Raw genomic sequence first — 18,596 nt, forward strand, 5'->3', positions numbered from 1 at the left:
ACCCTGCTAGCACACTGTCCCTCAAACACTTGCACGCCGCCCCCAGGCTTATCTCTAGCAAGCCTGGTTTTATCCCTTTCCCCCTTCAAATCGAGTTTAAAGCTCTTTCAATGAGCCCTGCTAACTCCTGTGCAAAGATCCCCTTCCCCCTTTAAGACAGGTGTATCTCATCTGTCACTAGCAGGCCGTAGGCTGTCGCTAGCATGTGTAGACTGACCCATGATCAAAAAACCCTAAATTTTGCTGGTGACACCAGTCTCAGAGCCAGTTATTGATCTGCTGGGTCTTCCTGTTTCTTCCCTCATCATTCCCTGGAACTGGAAGGATAGAAGAGAACACTGCTTGTGCTCCAGATCCCTTAACCAGTCATCCCAAGGCCCTGAAGTCTCTTTTGATTGCCGTTGGACTTCTTATTGCAACTTCATCGCTGCCTACAAGAAAAACCTTACTTAGTAAGGTTCTGGTTTGTGTGGCTCACATTTGGAAATGGTATGTTATATGCTTGTTTCTTGATAATTGCAATTCCCACAACATTAAAATTGTGTAGCTTACTGTCTGGTAAATAGGACTCCAGATGTAAGATTCTTCTGATGATGTTATCATTACACCAGTGGTTCAGAGAGCGACACTACTAAGCTGGAGCCATTTTCAAGGACTAATGCATTTGGACGCAAAATCTGGCTTAAGGGGATTCCCTGGGTGGTGTAGAGCTCCAGAAATAGCTCTGTGTCATGGCTTGGCAATGAAGCCATGGGCCTGCTGAGAAGAGCAGGTGGCCAGAGGACATGGCGCTAGGGGTATTCCTGATGAGGAAACACTGCCTCAAGCCAACACAGCCCTAGGAGAGCGAGAGAAACAAGTCACATGTGAGATAGCCTGCATTTGCCCATGTTTGTCAACAAATTGAACAAGACACTTACCAACAGCATTCTAAGTTGTCTGCCTGAAAATATCAACTTAATATTTCAAGCACAAAAAATCTAGCTTGCATAGGATATAGTCTTCCTCACTCCTACAAAGGCCAACGCAACTTCATGTGTTTGGTGTCAGACTGACAACTACCCAAAATGGGGATATTACAACAGCCAAACTCAAAGCCCATGTTTCACTTGCTCCATGCACCATGTGTATGGGTGTTAGGGGTGGGTAGGAGTTTATATTGGCTGCTAATGGCATGTGAAAATATCAGCTAGCATCTGTAAGACTGGAAGGTCTTTTGGTAGAGGAACAGCTTTGATTGGTTAACATAGCCGTTCACAAGTGCTTGCTATTTTTCAGAAGTCTTATGCCAGCTTCTAACAATGATTTAAAAATATAATTTTAAAGTTATTAAAAATATGCAGCAGGGTGTTTATGAATAGTTTATTTGTCTTCTCTGAAATGTACACATTGTTGTGAAGATTTTCTTGCTGGTCTCTGAATTTGTGCCTGGTTATTGGTCACCTTACAGCAGTTTAAATCTGGCTAGTCTAGGTCTCCTCTCTCATTGATAAGCTCATCTCTTTCTCACTCCCAGACTGGTAATGCTCTGCTCACAACAAGAATAATCAACAGTTTTACTAAATACTCTAATTAAGCAATTATATTAAAGGGCTGTAAAACATTAAGTGACCAATTCTCTCCAGTGGTCACTCTCCAGTGGAAGCAGCAGATACTTTGGCTAACCTAAAGGGATGCGACATAGCTCTGATAGTCTGTTACTCCCTGGCAAATGAGATGACTCTCAGTTTCTGTAGGAATAATACCTCCACTGGGACTAGGAATGGCCTGAAAATGAAAAAAGTGGCTAGAGTTTTGATTTCCTTTTATCTTTCAGTAGCGTTTTATTTCACTGTACTGAAGTGTTATTGTCTACACTTCAGAGCCAGGAAGAGTGAAGGATGTTCTCTAAAAATCTCCCTGCAAATTAATAGTATTCCTTCACTGCGAATGGTCTGTTTTGCCAGTGACAGTATTTGGTAGTATTTGGAGATTCACTTACAGATAAAGAATTGTTCAGATGTGATCTTTGTTCTTAAAACTACAGATTCATTCTGTTTCTTTCAATGTAGACACAAGTTAGCATTAACGCAGCTTTCCCTTTTTATGAATGCAGTTGCACGCTCTATTGTTGACCAAACAACTGACAGAAAAAGGAGCCTTTGCATACCAACCTGCCATAGCAAAAACAGATCAACAGTTTTGATGTCTTCACCAAAACAGATGTTCTCTAGTATTTTTCCATATAATCAGTTAATTAACTGCTTTAATTATCCAAAACCCCTCGGATTTTGAAGCAAAACTGAGCATAACATATCTCATTATCTAGTGACAAATTATATGTACAACTGACTAACCAGAGCATATCCCAATGAGTATCCAAGTCTTTCTTTTTGAGACTGCCAGGTAATAAGTTCCTGAGGAAAGACACATGCTGGCTGACAACAAAACAATTACCAAGAAAAAATTCTTGCCCATTCCTGAGTTAATTCTATTGATGTGCATTTAACGAGTGCTGTTTACTTGCCAGAAAATTAAACAAATAACGGGCACTGCTATAGCAAATCACTAGCTGGCTCAAGTGTTTTTCATGAATTAATCTTTCTTTTTATGAATGTAAGACAGAAAAAAAAGGAGATCTTGCAACCAGTAATGATATCTGTGAGCTCCTTCTGTGTGTTCTGCAATGGCAAAACACTGCCAGGGACTATAGTGAGGGACAGGGTTGCCATGCAGCCCAGTGAAACAGCCCCCTGAAAAGGCATGCTGACCCACTTTCAACTACCAACTCTTGCTGACCCTTTGTTGAGTGAAAGGTTCTTCCAAGTTTTTGTTGTTTTCACCCATTCAGTTCTCATTTCTAAAGGAGCAAGCCTGTCTCTCTCTTTCTCCTTGTTTTTTTCTTTTTTCCCCAGTATGCATGGAAGAAAGGCAGATTGTTTCTTGTGACTGTCACTGCTTTAGTTAATTAAAAAAAAAAATAATCTTCCACCCCTTCCTTTGTTAAGAACACGCTGTGGAAGAAATATGGATCTTGCCATCAACAAAATTATGATACAATTCCTTAAGGAACTCAGTCTGATCAGAGTAATTCATCTATGAAAAACCTTACTTTAATTGTTACTCTTGGCAACAGTGAAGGATAATAGTGTAATATTATACTAAATATTGCCACGTGCAATAGTAAAAAAACTGTTTCAGTCTTGCCAGCAGCGGTGTGCAAGCCCCCTTTTGAATTCAGGTTTGGATGTTGTGATTTCATCTAAATCTTTTGCTTCTCCTTCTTCCAAAACCAACAAAGGTTTAAAGAGAGCTGCATTTTTATTGGAACCACTTGCTCAGCCTAAGTTGCCAAAATAATTTAGTTAAAACTAGTGCTTTTATTTGGGTTAAGGTTGATTCCTGAGCTCCACAGAGGTCGAGGCACTTAGTTTGTCTTCCTCTTTTTCAATTCCACCATGGAGTCTACAGCAGAGCTCTGCCAGCTCAAGTTGTATTTCCTGAATCCCAGTCCCCCAGTTGAGCTTATCTATGTTTGTGATTTTGCACAAGTCAAGGAGTCACCCTTTTGTCACCCCTTTTCCTCACTATTTATCTGCTACAATGCATAGAAAAATGTGTGGCTCCAAGGATTTGGAATAAGCAGGCTCCAGTGGTGCAACAGCACAAGTCCTGCTGCCAGTGCCGCTACTGCTGGTGTGTTAGAGTGACCTCTCCTTTGATAATGAGTGACAGCTGCTGTGAAATGCCTCACAGGGTGTTTGCCTCTCTTGGGCAACAAGCGGAAAACCATAAAAATATAGAATTTTGGAAGTGAGTTACGGAAAAAAAGTGCTCTACTTTATGCTACTTGAAAAGCATTGTTTGAATTTCAGATAGCTCCAACAAAATGATAATACAGTCACAATCCCCTGCCAAAACTTTTTAAATCCTGGGAAATGTTTTACAATAACAAATACTGTAATGTTATTGAAATTACGGAAGTATGTATTTCTCACTATGTATGTGTTTTTGTGTGTGGGCATGCGCTTGTAAATGGGACAAAACCAGGCTCTTGAATGTCAGAACCTTCACGTGGTGAGGGGGTTCGAGTCAAATACCCATTTCTAAATCTGTCCTCTGTAGTTAGAGCCTGGTTTGGATCCAAAAATGAAAGTTTTTTTGGTTTGGTTTCTATTCCATTGCAGCAGAAATGTCATAGGTCAGAATGATATATTAAAGATGCTCTATGGTAGCAGTGCCTTGATCTGAAATAGATTAAAGCTAGGCTTCAGTTTTAAAGTGAAACCAGGGTAAAGATTTGATGGTTCTTGTATATTACATTATTCTCTCAGGAGATCCTAGCACAAAACAGTTCAAATCTCATCTTAAAAGCAGTACTGCAGTCTTGGGTGGAATTCTCATGAAAAAAGAACCAGAAATAAGCCATTCTGGGGGTTTTTTTAGATGCAATCAAAACTGAAAGCAGTAAGAATTTAGTGAATGGGAATCAGAAGCCAATCTGCGTTGAAATAAAATGTTGTATGGATTCAAGGTCCAGTTTTAACCCATCCTGAAAATATATATCTTATTTAATGGCACAAATATTTACCTCTGCTTGCATTACAATCAAAACCGAAAGCAGTAAGAATTTAGTGAATGGGAATCAGAAGCCAATCTGTGTTGAAATAAAATGTTGTATGGATTCAAGGTCCAGTTTTAACCCATCCTGAAAATATATATCTTATTTAATGGCACAAATATTTACCTCTGCTTGCATTACAAAAGAAAAAAAAGATAAAAAGATGTAGCTTTAATACAAAATTACAAGACTGTACAAAATTTTAGAAACCTACATGACAGCTGACTGAATAGTATGATTTCTGTCCCATTAAAAGTCCTGATAGCTCAAGATTTGATTTTATTCTAAATCTGACAGAAATCTTAAATATAAATAATGTAGGGTAAATCATATAAAACAGAAATTTGAAAATACTGTTTTGTCATTTTTAATAAAAATTGTCAACAATTCTCAATGAAAACATGGTCTGAATCCAGAAACTGCTGTATCTTCAACTTTAGACTATTTTATAAGAATACTAGCTATGCAAGGAAAAATGAAAACCCACCAATTTACTTAGTTTCCTGCCAGCAGTGCATGAAATAATAGGACTGAAGTGGGCTAAGAAGATCTGGCCAATACATTTTGTAGCTGCTATTTTTGGGTTTAGTCATTCTAAGAGGTTTGCCTTATAAAAGAGAAGATAGGCCCCTTCAGATTGAGCCTGAAAGGTCTCAAAACTATGCACAACATAGGGTCAAACAAACTACTTGAGATTATTTCTTCTTTGAAAATATCAAATAAGATGTTGCCTCTGATGGCAAAGAAGAAAGGAAGCTCTCACCCTTATAACCAGCTGCATTGGTTTTCCAGTCGTTAGCATTCAGATGTCCTGCACGTGAAGTCCTGACAATAATATGCTGTATGTCTCTCCAGGTCAGAAAAGGACTATGAAAAAGGGGAAAGACAAAAGTCACAGATCAGACATATTTTACCAGAATGTAGGGATACAAGGTCATGTAAGTTAAAAAATATCCAAACCAAAACAACTCTCATTTCTCTTCTCTGCTTTCCTTTGCTCCATTCAAAAAGATGTATCCTAATTTTACAGAATTAATACATTAAATTGTTTATACAGCTGGGAGTTTCAGTTAAGCAGACTATAACGATATATGATAATACTCTGTTACATAAAACTTAAGGGAAGATGAACGAGTACATTTCACACAGAGCTAATTTGTATGACCACCAACTACTGTATGTTATCTACCTTGACAATTGCAAAGGAAAAACACCCAACATGTTGGCTTGCTGAAAAGCTTTACTACGTCCTATTAACTGCATGCTCAAGCTGGCAATTCTTTTAGACTTTCAGCTCCTGTTGAAGCTATTTCAGGTGCCTCTGTTGTTATTCGTCTATTACCCCCAGTCCTGGAATTCACTGAAGGTCTATGTGTATTCTTGAAGAAGACCAAGCAGCCAGCACAGAATCTGAATAGTTACAGAGCAAGTGCCTGATTGCACACATGTGTATTCCTTTAAGGCATTCCTAATAACCTGTCCACTGGGAAGGTGAAAGAAGATGCTATTTGCATCCTCACTATGACATTAATACCCATTTATCTTGTAGGACTGGAGAAAATCTTTAGGGAGTATAATTTTCTTGTTTCTCTTAGATCCACCCCAAGGAGAATGTCTTTTCTTAGAAGATGATCTAAAGGTGCGTGGCCATCATTGGGGTATTTTTTCTTTCTCCTTCTAATTTCTCAGTTTTTCTATAATCTGTAAGAAGACAAATAGTATTCCATTTAAAAAAGCAGTTTAGTAGATGGAATGATAAACTGAGCCACTAAATAATGAAGAGGAAAAAAGTATTGCAGTGTAGAACACCAGTCAGTCAGCATCATTCTCAGAGTATCATTACCTGCCCCTGTTGCACACACTGGTACAACTCCACTCAGTTGTAATGATGAAGATAGACCGAAATGAAGTTTATCAGACCCAGCATTTGCTGTCTACACTGTCCAGGACTAGGCAGTCATTGAAAACCTGGGAAACCTTGACTCAGCTCCTTAACACACGCTCTTGTGCCTCTCAGACCAAGAATTCACTTGGGCCGGCAGACAAGTGACTTATTCTCAGCACTTATATTTAAGGCATAGTACTTGGGGTCTGCTTCCACTTGCAGGTAGAAACTACACCAAGGCAACAGCCATATGAGTGTGGGGAAGGACAACCCATGGGTGATTGTGAGTGGATCACTTTCTGGTGTGCCTGGGACATTGCTATCACATGGAGTGACTCTACACAAAGTTAATAGAAATTTCAATGAGAAATTTCTTTGGGAAGCAGACACAGGATAACAACAAACATGCAGAAATATCTTGTTCTTCTCTGAGTCCCCCTGTGTCCTGGTTTCAGCTGGGACAGAGTTAATATTCTTTCTAGTAGCTGGTATAGTGCTGTGTTTTGGATTTAGTATGAGAATAATGTTGATAACACATGATGTTTCAGTTGCTAAGTAATGCTTAAACCAGTCAAGGACTTTTCAGCTTCCCATGCTCTGCCAGGTGCACAAGAAGCTGGGAGGGGGCACAGCCAAACTGGCCAAAGGGCTATTCCGTACCATATGATGTCATACTCAGTATATAAACTGGGGGGAGTTGGCCGGGGAGCAGCGATTGCTGCTCGGGGACGGGCTGGGTGTCTGTTGGTGGGTGGTCAGCAGTTGCATCACTTTTTCTTTTTCCTTGGGTTTTGTTCCTCTCTCTCTCTTTCTCTCATTGTTTTCCTTTTCATTACAAGTTGTTGTTGTTATTATTATTAATAATATTATTATTTATTTCAATTATTAAACCGTTCTTATCTCAACCCACGAGTTTTCTTACTTTTGCTCTTCAGATTGTCTCCTCCATCCCACCGCGGGGGAGGGTGAGTGAGTGGCTGTTTGGAGATTAGCTGCTGACTGGGACTAAACCACAACAGTCCTTTTTGGCACCCAATGTGGAGCTCGAAGAGTTTGAGATAATAACACATTTAGCCAGAGCGTATTAAGGAATTTGTATCTGTTAACAGTTGCAGGTCATGATATTGATTCATCTGTTCTCGATGTTAGTTTATCTGATCTACGCCATGCTCATTTTTTTGCTCTATATGTTAAAGATTGGTGTTGGTTTTTACACTTTGCTGTGATCTGCAGTGATTAGTGATGCTTTGCCTCTGAGATTTGTTATTAAAACACTGTCCTGGAGCTTAATCTGGTATTTGGGCTTTGTACTGAAGCCAATACTGTATTTCGGGTACCACCTCATGGAGACATTAGCAATTATACTTCTTCCTCTGAGAGGTTTCTTATGGAGGAAACATAGAATGGCACCTTTGCTACTTTCTTCTTTGATGTTTCCTCCTTCATTACAGTAACTTTTCAGTATCTTGAACACCCTAGGGTAGTTAAGGTACTTCTACTGGTATTTCTTGGGAATATTGTTTTGGTTTTGTCTAAGGTAATAAGCAATTTAAGAATATCATTCAGAGATCTGCCCCCAGGCTGTATAGTTATAAGTGGCAAGGTGTGTGGGATAGCATGGGCAAAAGCCTAGGATGGTGGGCATCTCCAGTGTTTTGGAACTTCACCCCTGAACATGTGCAAAATCCTGAAAAATTAGTAGAACATTTGGAAAAAGTATGCTGTCACCCTGGCAATTCTAGGGACACACAAATCACTGCAATGTGCTGGGGCCTGGCCCATGCCTACCGAGCCCTGTGCAACAGTATTCAGTACCCCCAGGGGGAATAGAAGGTCTCTGGATCTGACGACAAAACAACAGGCGCTGTGACTACTCCAACCCCCACAACAGGCACTGCGGCTACTCCAACTCTAGTGACGGGCACTGCAGTTACTCCAACCTCTGTGAACAGGCACTGCGGCTGAACCAGGGAACCCACCCATGCTGGTATCAGTCGTTCCTATACACAAGAAGAAATCTTGGAAGCGAAAGTCAGCTGGTTTAGAAAGGGACGATGAAAAAGCAGGGCCATCACAAGGAGAGGAGGAGGAAGAACTCATGGATGAGATGGAAACCACCCGATCCCTATCTCTGAGTGAGCTGCAAAATATGCAAAAATATTGCAGCCGATGTCCAGGTGAGCACGTTGTCACCTGGCTGCTTCAATGCTGGGATAATGGGGCCAGTAGCCTGGAATTAGAGGGTAGGAAAACCAAACAGCTGGGATCCCTTTCTAGGGAAGGGGGCATTGACAAAGCGATTGGAAAAGGGGCAGAAGCCCTCAGCCTCGCCCTCAGCGACTACTGTCAGGTATGAAGGAAAGGTATCCCTTCAACGAAGGGCAAATGGACCACCATGGAGAGAGGTATCCAGTACCTGAGGGAATTAGCCGTGCTGGAGGTAATTTATGGTGACCTGGACAACAAGAAGTTACCCAAAGATCCAGATGAAGTTCAGTGCACACGACCCATGTGGTGGACATTGGTATGGAGCACACCAGCGTCGTATGCTAGCTGACTGGCAGTAATGACCTGGAAAGATGAAGAGGGACCAATGGTGGATGAAGTGGCTAGCCACCTCCAGGAATATGAAGAAAGTCTCTCCTCCTCCCTCATCCTGGCTGTGGAGAAACTGTCCTGGGAGGTCCAGCAACTCAAAGAGGTTAGGTCCTACTCTCCACCTGTACAGACCAGTATCTCAGCTATTAGGAGTCAGCGTTCTTCTGCTCAAGAGAGAGGATACAGAGGGTACACACCATGGAGCACCCTATGGTTTTACCTGTGTGGCCATGGAGAGGATATGAGGAAGTGGGATGGAAGATCTACCTCAAGCCTAGAGGCAAAGGTACGTGAGTTGCAAGGAGGTTCTTCCAGGAAAACTGCTGCTCCAGTTCCCAGCGGACAGTTCCCCAGACAGAGTAGAAGGGCTGATCTTACTCCTGATTTTAATGAAGGAACACCTGACTTGTATTTACAAGAAGTGGGTAATGAGTACTATGACCACGGCTGGAGGGACCCTGCCTCCAGCCAGGTGGAGGAAAGGGACAACTGGGTTTACTGGGCTGTGTGGATTCGATGGCCTGGCACATCAGACCCACAGGAGTATAAGGCTCTAGGGGACACCGGTGCACAGTGTACTCTAACGCCATCAACCTATAAAGGGGCAGAACCCATCTGTATTTCTGGAGTGACAGAGGGATCCCTCCAGTATTGGAGGCCGAAGTGAGCCTAACTGGGAATGACTGGCAGAAGCACCCCATTGTGACTGGCCCAGAGGTTCCGTGCATCCTTGGCATAGATTGCCTCACCAGAAGGTGTTTCAAGGACCCAAAAGTGTACCAGTGGGCTTTTGGAATAGCTGCTTTGAAGGCAGAGGATATTAAACAGCTGTCCACCTTGCCTGGTCTTTCAGAGGACCCTTGTGTTGTGGGGTTGCTGAGGGTTGAAGAACAATGGCTGCCGATCACCACCGCAGCAGTGCACTGGCAGCAATATCACACCAACCGAGACTCCCTGATTCTCATCCATAAACTGATTCATCAACTGGAAAGCCAAGGAGTGATCACTGAGACTCGTTCACCTTTTAACAGTCCTATATGACCAGTGCGAAAGTCTAATCGAGGGTGGAGACTAACAGTAGACTATCGTGGCCTGAATGAAGTCATGCCACCGCTGAGTGCTGCCATGCTGGACATGCGAGAACTTCAATACGAACTGGAGTCAAAGGCAGCCAAATGGTATGCTACAATTCATATTGCTAATGCATTCGTCTCAATCCCTTTGGCAGCAGAGTGCAGGCCACAGTTTGCTTTCACTTGGAGGGACGTCCAGTACACCTGGAATGGACTGTCCCAGGGCTGGAACCACAGCCCTACCACTTGCCATGGGCTGATCCAGACAGCACTGGAACAGGGTGAAGCTCCAGAACACCTGCAATACATTGATGACATCATCGTGTGGGGCAATACAGCAGAAGTTTTTGAGAAAGGGAAGAAAATAGTCCAGATCCCTCTGAAAGCCGGTTTTGCCATAAAACAAAGTAAGGTCAAGGGACCTGCACAGGAGATCCAGTTTTTAGGAATAAAATGGCAAGATGGGTGTCATCTGATCCCAATGGATGCGATCAACAAAATAACAGCTATGTGCCCACCAACTAGTAAAAAGGAAACACAAGCTTTCTTGGGCATTGTGGGTTTTTGGAGAATGCATATTCCAAATTACAGTCTAATCGTAAGCCCTCTCTACCAAGTGACCTGGAAGAAGAATGATTTCAAATGGTGCCCCGAGCAACAACAAGCCTTTGAACAAATTAAACAGGAGACAGTTCATGCTGTAGCCCTTGGGCCAGTCCGGGCAGGGCAAGATGTAAAGAATGTGCTCTACACCGCAGCTGGGGAGAATGGCCCTACCTGGAGCCTCTGGCAGAAAGCACCAGAGGAGACTCGAGGTCGACCCTTAGGCTTTTGGAGACGGGGATACAGAGGATCTGAGGCCCGCTATACTCTAACTGAAAAAGACATATTGGCAGCATATGAAGGGGTTCAAGCTGCTTTGGAAGTGGTTGGTACTGAAGCACAGCTCCTCCTGGCACCCCGGCTGCCGGTGCTGGGCTGGATGTTCAAAGAGAAGGTCCCCTCTACACATCATGCAACTGATGCTACGTGGAGTAAGTGGGTCGCATTGATCACACAACGGGCTCAAACAGGAAACCCCAATGGCCCAGGAATCTTGGAAGTAATTATGGACTCGCCAGAAGGCAAAGATTTCGGAATATCGCCAGAGGAGGAGGGGACGCGTGCTGAGGAGGCCCCACTGTATAATAAATTGCCAGAAAATGAGAAGCAATACGCCCTGTTCACTGATGGGTCCTGTCATATTGTAGGAAAGCATCGGAGGTGGAAGGCTGCTGTATGGACTCCTAGATGACAAGTTGTAGAAACTGCTGAAGAAGGTGAATCGAGTCAGTTTGCAGAGGTGAAAGCCATCCAGCTGGCTTTAGATATTGCTTAATGAGAAAAGTGGCCAGTGCTCTATCTCTATACTGATTCATGGATGGTGGCAAATGCCCTGTGGGGGTGGTTACAGCAATGGAAGCAGAACAACTGGCAGCGCAGAAGCAAACCCATCTGGGCTGCTGAATTATGGCAAGATATTGCTGCTCGGGTAGAGAACCTGGTTGTAAAAGTACGTCACGTAGATGCTCACGTACCCAAGAGTCAGGCCACTGAGGAACATCAAAACAACCAGCAGGTGGATCAGGCTGCTAAGATTGAAGTGGCTCAGGTGGATCTGGACTGGCAACATAAGGGTGAATTATTTATAGCTTGGTGGGCCCATGACACCTCAGGCCATGAAGGAAGAGATGCAACATATAGAAGGGCTCATGATTGAGGGGTGGACTTGACCATGGACACTATGGCCCAGGTTATCCATGAATGTGAAACATGCGCTGCAATCAAACAAGCCAAGCGGTTAAAGCCTCTGTGGTATGGAGGGCGATGGCTGAAATACAAATATGGGGAGGCCTGGCAGATCGATTATATCACACTCCCACAAACCCGCCAAGGCAAGCGCCATGTGCTCACAATGGTGGAAGCAACCACTGGATGGCTGGAAACATATCCCGTGCCCCACACCACTGCCTGGAACACTGTCATGGGCCTTGAAAAACAAGTCTGATGGTGACATGGCACGCCAGAAAGAATCGAGTCAGACAACAGGACTCACTTCTGAAACAACCTCATAGACACCTGGGCCAAAGAGCGTGACATTGAGTGGGTATATCACATCCCCTGTCATCCACCAGCCTCTGGGAAAATGGAACAATACAATGGACTGTTAAAGACTACGCTGAGAGCAATGGGTGGTGGGACATTCAAATATTGGGATACACATTTAGCAAAGGCCACCTGGTTAGTCAACACTAGGGGATCTGCCAACTGAGCTGGCCCAGCCCAATCAAAACTTTCATGTACTGTGGAGGGGTAGAGAGTCCCTGTAGTGCACATAAAAAACATGCTGGGGAAGACAGTCTGGGTTACTCCTGCCTCAGGCAAAGGCAAACCCTTCTGTGGGACTGCTTTTGCTCAAGGACCTGAGTGCACTTGGTGGGTGATGTGGGAGGATGGGAAAGTGCAATGTGTACCTCAAGGAGATTTGATTTTGGGTGAGAATAGCCAATGAACTGAATGATATGATGTTAATTGCTATATAGTACTGTATGTCATCACTACTATGGTTGCTACATGCCATCTTAACGGTATTTCAGTAATAATGACCCAGATTAATGAAGAATGAACTTTGATGAGACCAAGCAAAGTGCAGCAGTGATGGAACCAGAAGTGGCTTCAGCATGCAACAATCCAACCCCACACACCATCTCTCCTGCCCTGAAGGACTGTTATGACAGATGGAGCCCAAAGTCATGGACTAAATGAACTCAATGGACATTTTAGAGGGATGGCCTATAGACTTAGGGAATGATATCTGTGTGCATATATATCAAAAGACAGGGAAAGTGGTGGTGATTAATTGGAATGTATTGGAAAAGGTAGGACCTGGGCATGACGTAGATGGTATAGAGTAAGGGGTGGATACTGTCCTGGTTTCAGCTGGGATAGAGTTTTCTTCCTAGTAGCTGGTATAATGCTGTGTTTTGGATTTACTATGAGAATAATGTTGATAACACACTGATGTTTTAGTTATTGCTAAGTAATGTTTACAATAAGTCAAGGACTTTTCAGCTTCCCATGCTCTGCCAGGTGCACAAGAAGCTGGCAGGGGGCACAGCCAGGACAGCTGACCCAACTGGCCAAAGGGCTATTCCATACCATGTGGCATCATGCTCAGTATGTAAACTGGGGGGAGTTGGCCAGGGAGCAGCGATTGTTGCTCGGGGACTGGCTGGGCATCGGTCAGCGGGTGGTGAGCAGTTGCTTCACTTGTTTTTTTCCTTGGGCTTTGTTCCTCTCTCGCTCTCTCTCTGGTTGTTTTCCTTTTCATTATTATTATTATTATTATTATTATTATTATTATATTTCAATTATTGAACTGTTCTTATCTCAACCCACGAGTTTTCTTGCTTTTGCTCTTCAGAGTCTCTCCCCCATCCCACCGTGGGGGGAGGGTGAGTGAGCGGCTGTGTGGTGCTTGGTTTCTGACTGGGGCTAAACCACGACACCCTGACAGTGGAAGACACAGCAAAATCTCACTCAGCTTTCTGTTTGATGTACACAAATGAATGTTGTGTGGATTGGCATCCCACACATATTGTTTCACATCTTCCAGAACTTGTTTTGTCAAGAGAATATCTTTTTGGAAATACTTGAGTAATCAGTGCTTCACGGCGCTTAAATATGGAAGTAGAATCCTGCTTATCCTGTGAGCTGAAATCAAGCTATTAGGAAGCAATCAGTAAATACATGTGATAATCAATTAAAAAATGAGCACTTTCTTCTTCATTCAGGATGCATCAGTTTAGGTTTTCAGGTGACAAATTTCAGCTTCCACAAGCTGCAGCTTTAGAAGGCAGTAGGGATGCATAAGTTATTGCAAACATGCAGTCAGCTTGCTCCTAGCCTATCCTCTGTGTGCTTGTAGACGTACATTCATGGAAGTTCCCTTGTGTTGGTGGAATTACTGAAAATTAAAACCAATTTCAGAACTATGGTCCATAATTCCATAGAGGAGAGAAAAACTTGGGACATATAGGACATTCACTCACATATAACTGATTTTTACACATTTGATTTTCCAATAGCCGTATAATCCATATGCTTGAAAAGAAGTAGGAGTTGCCTAAAAATGTCAGACTTCTTTTATGTAACAAGATTGTAAAGAATAATGCAAAGACAGGGACCAAACCATTTAACTATACATATTTTTCTCACTTCCTTTGCAGTAGTATGACCTTAATTCTGAGTGTATCTTTTCCAGTACAGAACATTTCCCAGTAGGTGTGTGAAGCATGGGTATGCTGATGTAATGTAGCACCTTTCTATGTACTGCTGGGACACCACAGGAAGCGGCATGTATTCTTCTAGAGTCAACACAGAAAGTCCTGTCTATGCTCATTGTTGAAACAGGAAGAGGAAATGGAATAATCTGAAGAAGGAAGATGATTTTTAAGTGAATCTCTTATTAATTGCAGCCAGAATTTTTTGTAATTTCTTCCAAGCTGTATCAATTCATGGCCATTTAATTTCTCTCTGTTTTTGTCTACAAGATATAAGGGTATTCCCATGTTTAAATTATTCTGTTATTTTTAAGGAGAGCTGATGCCTTCTGTCCCTGAGCATTTATTAAAGTATTAATATGCCCATAGATAAATTTATTTTCTTAAAGTGGAATTTCTCACACTAGACAGTTGGACTAGAATGACAGTAATTGTTTATCCAGCTGAGCTGGTAAAAATGACTGAAAAAAAATAAAGAAAAAAAAATGTCATGGAATGTAAGGAGCATTAAGAGTTTGTAAGATAGGGTATGCTTGGACAGTCACGTAACATCCTTCAAGAAAAAAAATCAATATGATTTTATACCAGCTCAGGAATTTCACTGGGAGCCTGTGTAAAGTCTTAGAAAAACATGTTTCAGGCCTTCAGGTAGACCTCCAGGAATCCCAAGAGCTGCATTCTTTATAATTTGGAATCTAAACAATCTGTTATTCTATAAAGCAAGCTGTCCCTGCTACTGGTGAAAAATAAGGCACTAAAATCCTCCTCTCAACTTCTAAAGGAGAGATTCAAGATAATCATGGCAGATCTTGAAAACAGCCATTCACTGTTGTATCTACCATCCTTACCTAATCATAAAAAATAATGTAAGAATTTCTGGGGCAGAAAACCTTGATCAAAGGTCTGATTTCTAGGACACGACACGGTATACAGTTAAATCAATCTGTCTTTTATGCAACTTCCAAATCTGCTTGCTTACTGTATAATTCATAAGATTTTTATGTTTTCTTCTCAAGGAATGGCAGTTTGGGAATATTTATATCTAAGAGATTTCACAAGATAAGAACAATATTCAAACCAATTTCTGTGGCCTACTATAGGACCTTCACTATACTAAGAACTGAGCTATTGCCAGATTGAAATTTTCTCTCTACAGTAGACAGCTCACTTGAAACAAAATAGGTCTGCAATTGTTTGCCCATAATTTTTTTCAGAAACTTTAACGAAAAAAACCCAAAAAACCAAACAAAAAAGAAAGAAAGAAACTGGAATGATGTCAAAATAGCAGTTCATTTGGAGAAAGAAGATGGATTTTTTTGTTTTGTTTTTTTTTAAACAAGATAGTCTAGCAGCCAATTTTAAAGCATCTGGAAAAATCACAGAATTGGTCAAATATTTGTAAAACATGTCAAAATTGGATCCTAAGTGAGTAAACAGTTGTTTGCTAGCCATGTGGGCCCCAGATCCAGACAAGATGTCACTGATGTTAATTGATTTACCACTTGATTAATCTCAGAAGAATTAATGGCTAAACATTTTGAAATGAACAAATGCATTAACAAGAACAGTACTAACTCTGCTTGATAATGGACTGATTTCAAAAAATGGGCAATTTCCTTCCAGAAAATTTTTCTTCAGTGTCTCATCTGAAATTGCCTTGGGATTACACATACCAGACAATACTCAAAATCAAACCAGAATAAGCAGAAGTGAGAATAATTACATACAAAAGTTCTTGTACAGCAGCCAAAAAAAAATGAATGCTGTGTCCTTAACCAATCGTTATACTCTAAAGTACAGCCCTCTTCTTTCAGGCTTCTCAAAATGTTTATGAAACAAGGTAAATGAGAAAAAATTAAATAGGACAAATATATTAAATTATATTACAGTAATATTAATTTGAGATTTAACTGTATCTTTAAACAGGCTGTTTAGAAATAGTAGATCATCATTTTTGGCCAAATCTGATTTCTTCATTCCACAAGTAGTCTCCCTAGTGACAACTGAGCTAATCCTGGAAATAGTAAAGAATTCAGGCTCTGTCCTTTTGCATAATGATACTGTGCCAAAAAAACCTCCTGTTCAGAATAAATAATTGGTGCAAGAGAGACAATTAGCAAAAATATCACTCAATGCAATAAACAAAATTTAGGGTGAAACTTTGGTTTGTTTTTTTTTAGCAAAATGATAGGGTTAGCAACAAGAATAATGATTGCTACATTATCTTCATAACCAGCAATTTGAATGTGACAAAGGTGACCTGTCTGAAAAAATATTTCTCGCCAAAATAGCAGTCTGATGAGAACTGCTGGAAGAATACAATAAACTTTTCTTCAAAGAATCAAGGAAAAACACAGTATCACAGGGTGGATCAGAGTGGAGATTGAAGAGGATCACCAGTCAATTTGGAAGTATTAATTAACCTTCTTTGGAAATCTTGGCTATGAGAGAACAGACATGGATAATGCTATAAAAAGGAGTCTCTGTGTCCTAGACATCTTGTAGAGCAGTAGGAGATCATTTTCATCACTAATTTCTACGTAACACCACCATTAAGGGCTTTATGATGAATTTATAAACAAAATATAAGAAATGGTTGCCTGGTTTATTCACACATTTCCTTCACTTACAAATCAGCTGAATTTTCCCATGAGATCTACAACCCTACTACCTGTCCTAATGACTCCAATATATAGCCTCATGGACAGGAATATTAGCTGTGTTAATGGGAGACATTCTTCTTTCCCAGGTCACATAAAGAGTCAGTGTGAAGATGCCTGTTGCAGCACAGAATTTTAAAAGGGATGATACATGAAGACAGCCTCTAATTGTTGTGCTTGTCCTGTGCTTAGGTGTCTAAATGGTCTACACCATAACCATTTCATTCCTGAAAATAAGAAGATACAAAAATGGACCCCAGTGTTTAACAATCCAGTCATGCATATGCAAGAACATAAAAAATACATGGTTTTGACATGTCTGATACCCTTACAGGTTCTAATTGTCATATACGCTGCAAATAATCCTGTTAAATTCCTGCTAGAAAAGTAAAGAATATTATGTGCCTGCTGATCAGCATGTAGCTCTTGCCCTGCAAATGTAACAAGTTTCTGCTCTAGTGGTATTTTCATTTTCTGACCTGGTAAACCACTCTTCATTCAACTAGTATATCAAACAAAACCATTTGGTTACTTCAGAGTTAGCTCTCAGTTCCCTCTTTGCTCACACTTCTTTTCTGGGTTCCAGATTGCTTGTCAGAAATTTGCCATTTCTCCTGGTAATTTCTGATTCGCATTCAATTTTACCCCATGAGATCTCTTTGAAAGAAACTTGAGCCTGGCTAAAGATGACAATCTTTTAAAAAAATTAATTGAAACTGAACGTACTGGAAGTCAAAGGTCAATTATTAGTAGGGTTAATGGCATATGCAATAGACCTCTGTCTAAAGAGACGTGCAATTAATGAAATTTTGGGAAAATATCTTTCTAGGATCAAAATTGCTGTCAGTAGGCTTACACTAATTGTCATATTCCTCCTCTTTTTCCATTAATAGCTTAATTTAGGTATTGGACAAAGAAGAGCAGTGATACACATCTGAAAACCAATTACTGACTAAAACTCATTAAGAACACATAATTTAAACCAACTACATTCTGAAGTGTCCTGATATTTGCCAAGTTTCACTGTGGAAAGATACACTGGATCCACCCATTTCAACAGTCACTAAGTAACTTCAGTATATCACTCATATTTTAAACATATTAATCATCTCAAGCTCACAAATTCTACAATATCAGAATTGTCCATTCGAAGCTATAGCTTTTTGACCATCTTTTCAAGGTAATAGCATTTGCCTGTACAACATCATCTTTATCAGTTTATGTCTGGCTCTATTTTATGTCATTCAGTTTATATTCATGCAGCATCTCCATAGTTTCTGCAATGCATCCTAGTCTCTTCATCAGTCAGTGTCTGAAGGCCTTTGCATTGGCTACAACCACCTTTTGGATTATCTTCATATTGTTTTTTAGGATAGAATACAAGCAAGTTGTGATATGATATGACAGATATATTCCTTTAGATGAACAGCAGGATAAGCAGCCATACATCCACCAGCA

General features: G+C 41.1%; 1 protein-coding gene across 2 annotated transcripts in view; it reads right to left on the bottom strand.

Moving 5' to 3' along the window:
- LOC140650655 (proprotein convertase subtilisin/kexin type 5-like) overlaps nucleotides 1-18,596 on the bottom strand; it is a 259,934-nt gene that overhangs the window by 105,836 nt on the left and 135,502 nt on the right. For both annotated transcript variants that reach the window (XM_072859286.1, XM_072859285.1), the window contains exon 10: nucleotides 5,364-5,467. In XM_072859286.1, coding sequence (XP_072715387.1) covers nucleotides 5,364-5,467 — 104 coding nt within the window. The remainder of the gene's footprint in view (nucleotides 1-5,363; nucleotides 5,468-18,596) is intronic.

The sequence above is a fragment of the Ciconia boyciana genome, chromosome 4, assembly GCF_034638445.1.
Source record: "Ciconia boyciana chromosome 4, ASM3463844v1, whole genome shotgun sequence".
Taxonomy (NCBI): Eukaryota; Metazoa; Chordata; class Aves; order Ciconiiformes; family Ciconiidae; genus Ciconia; species Ciconia boyciana.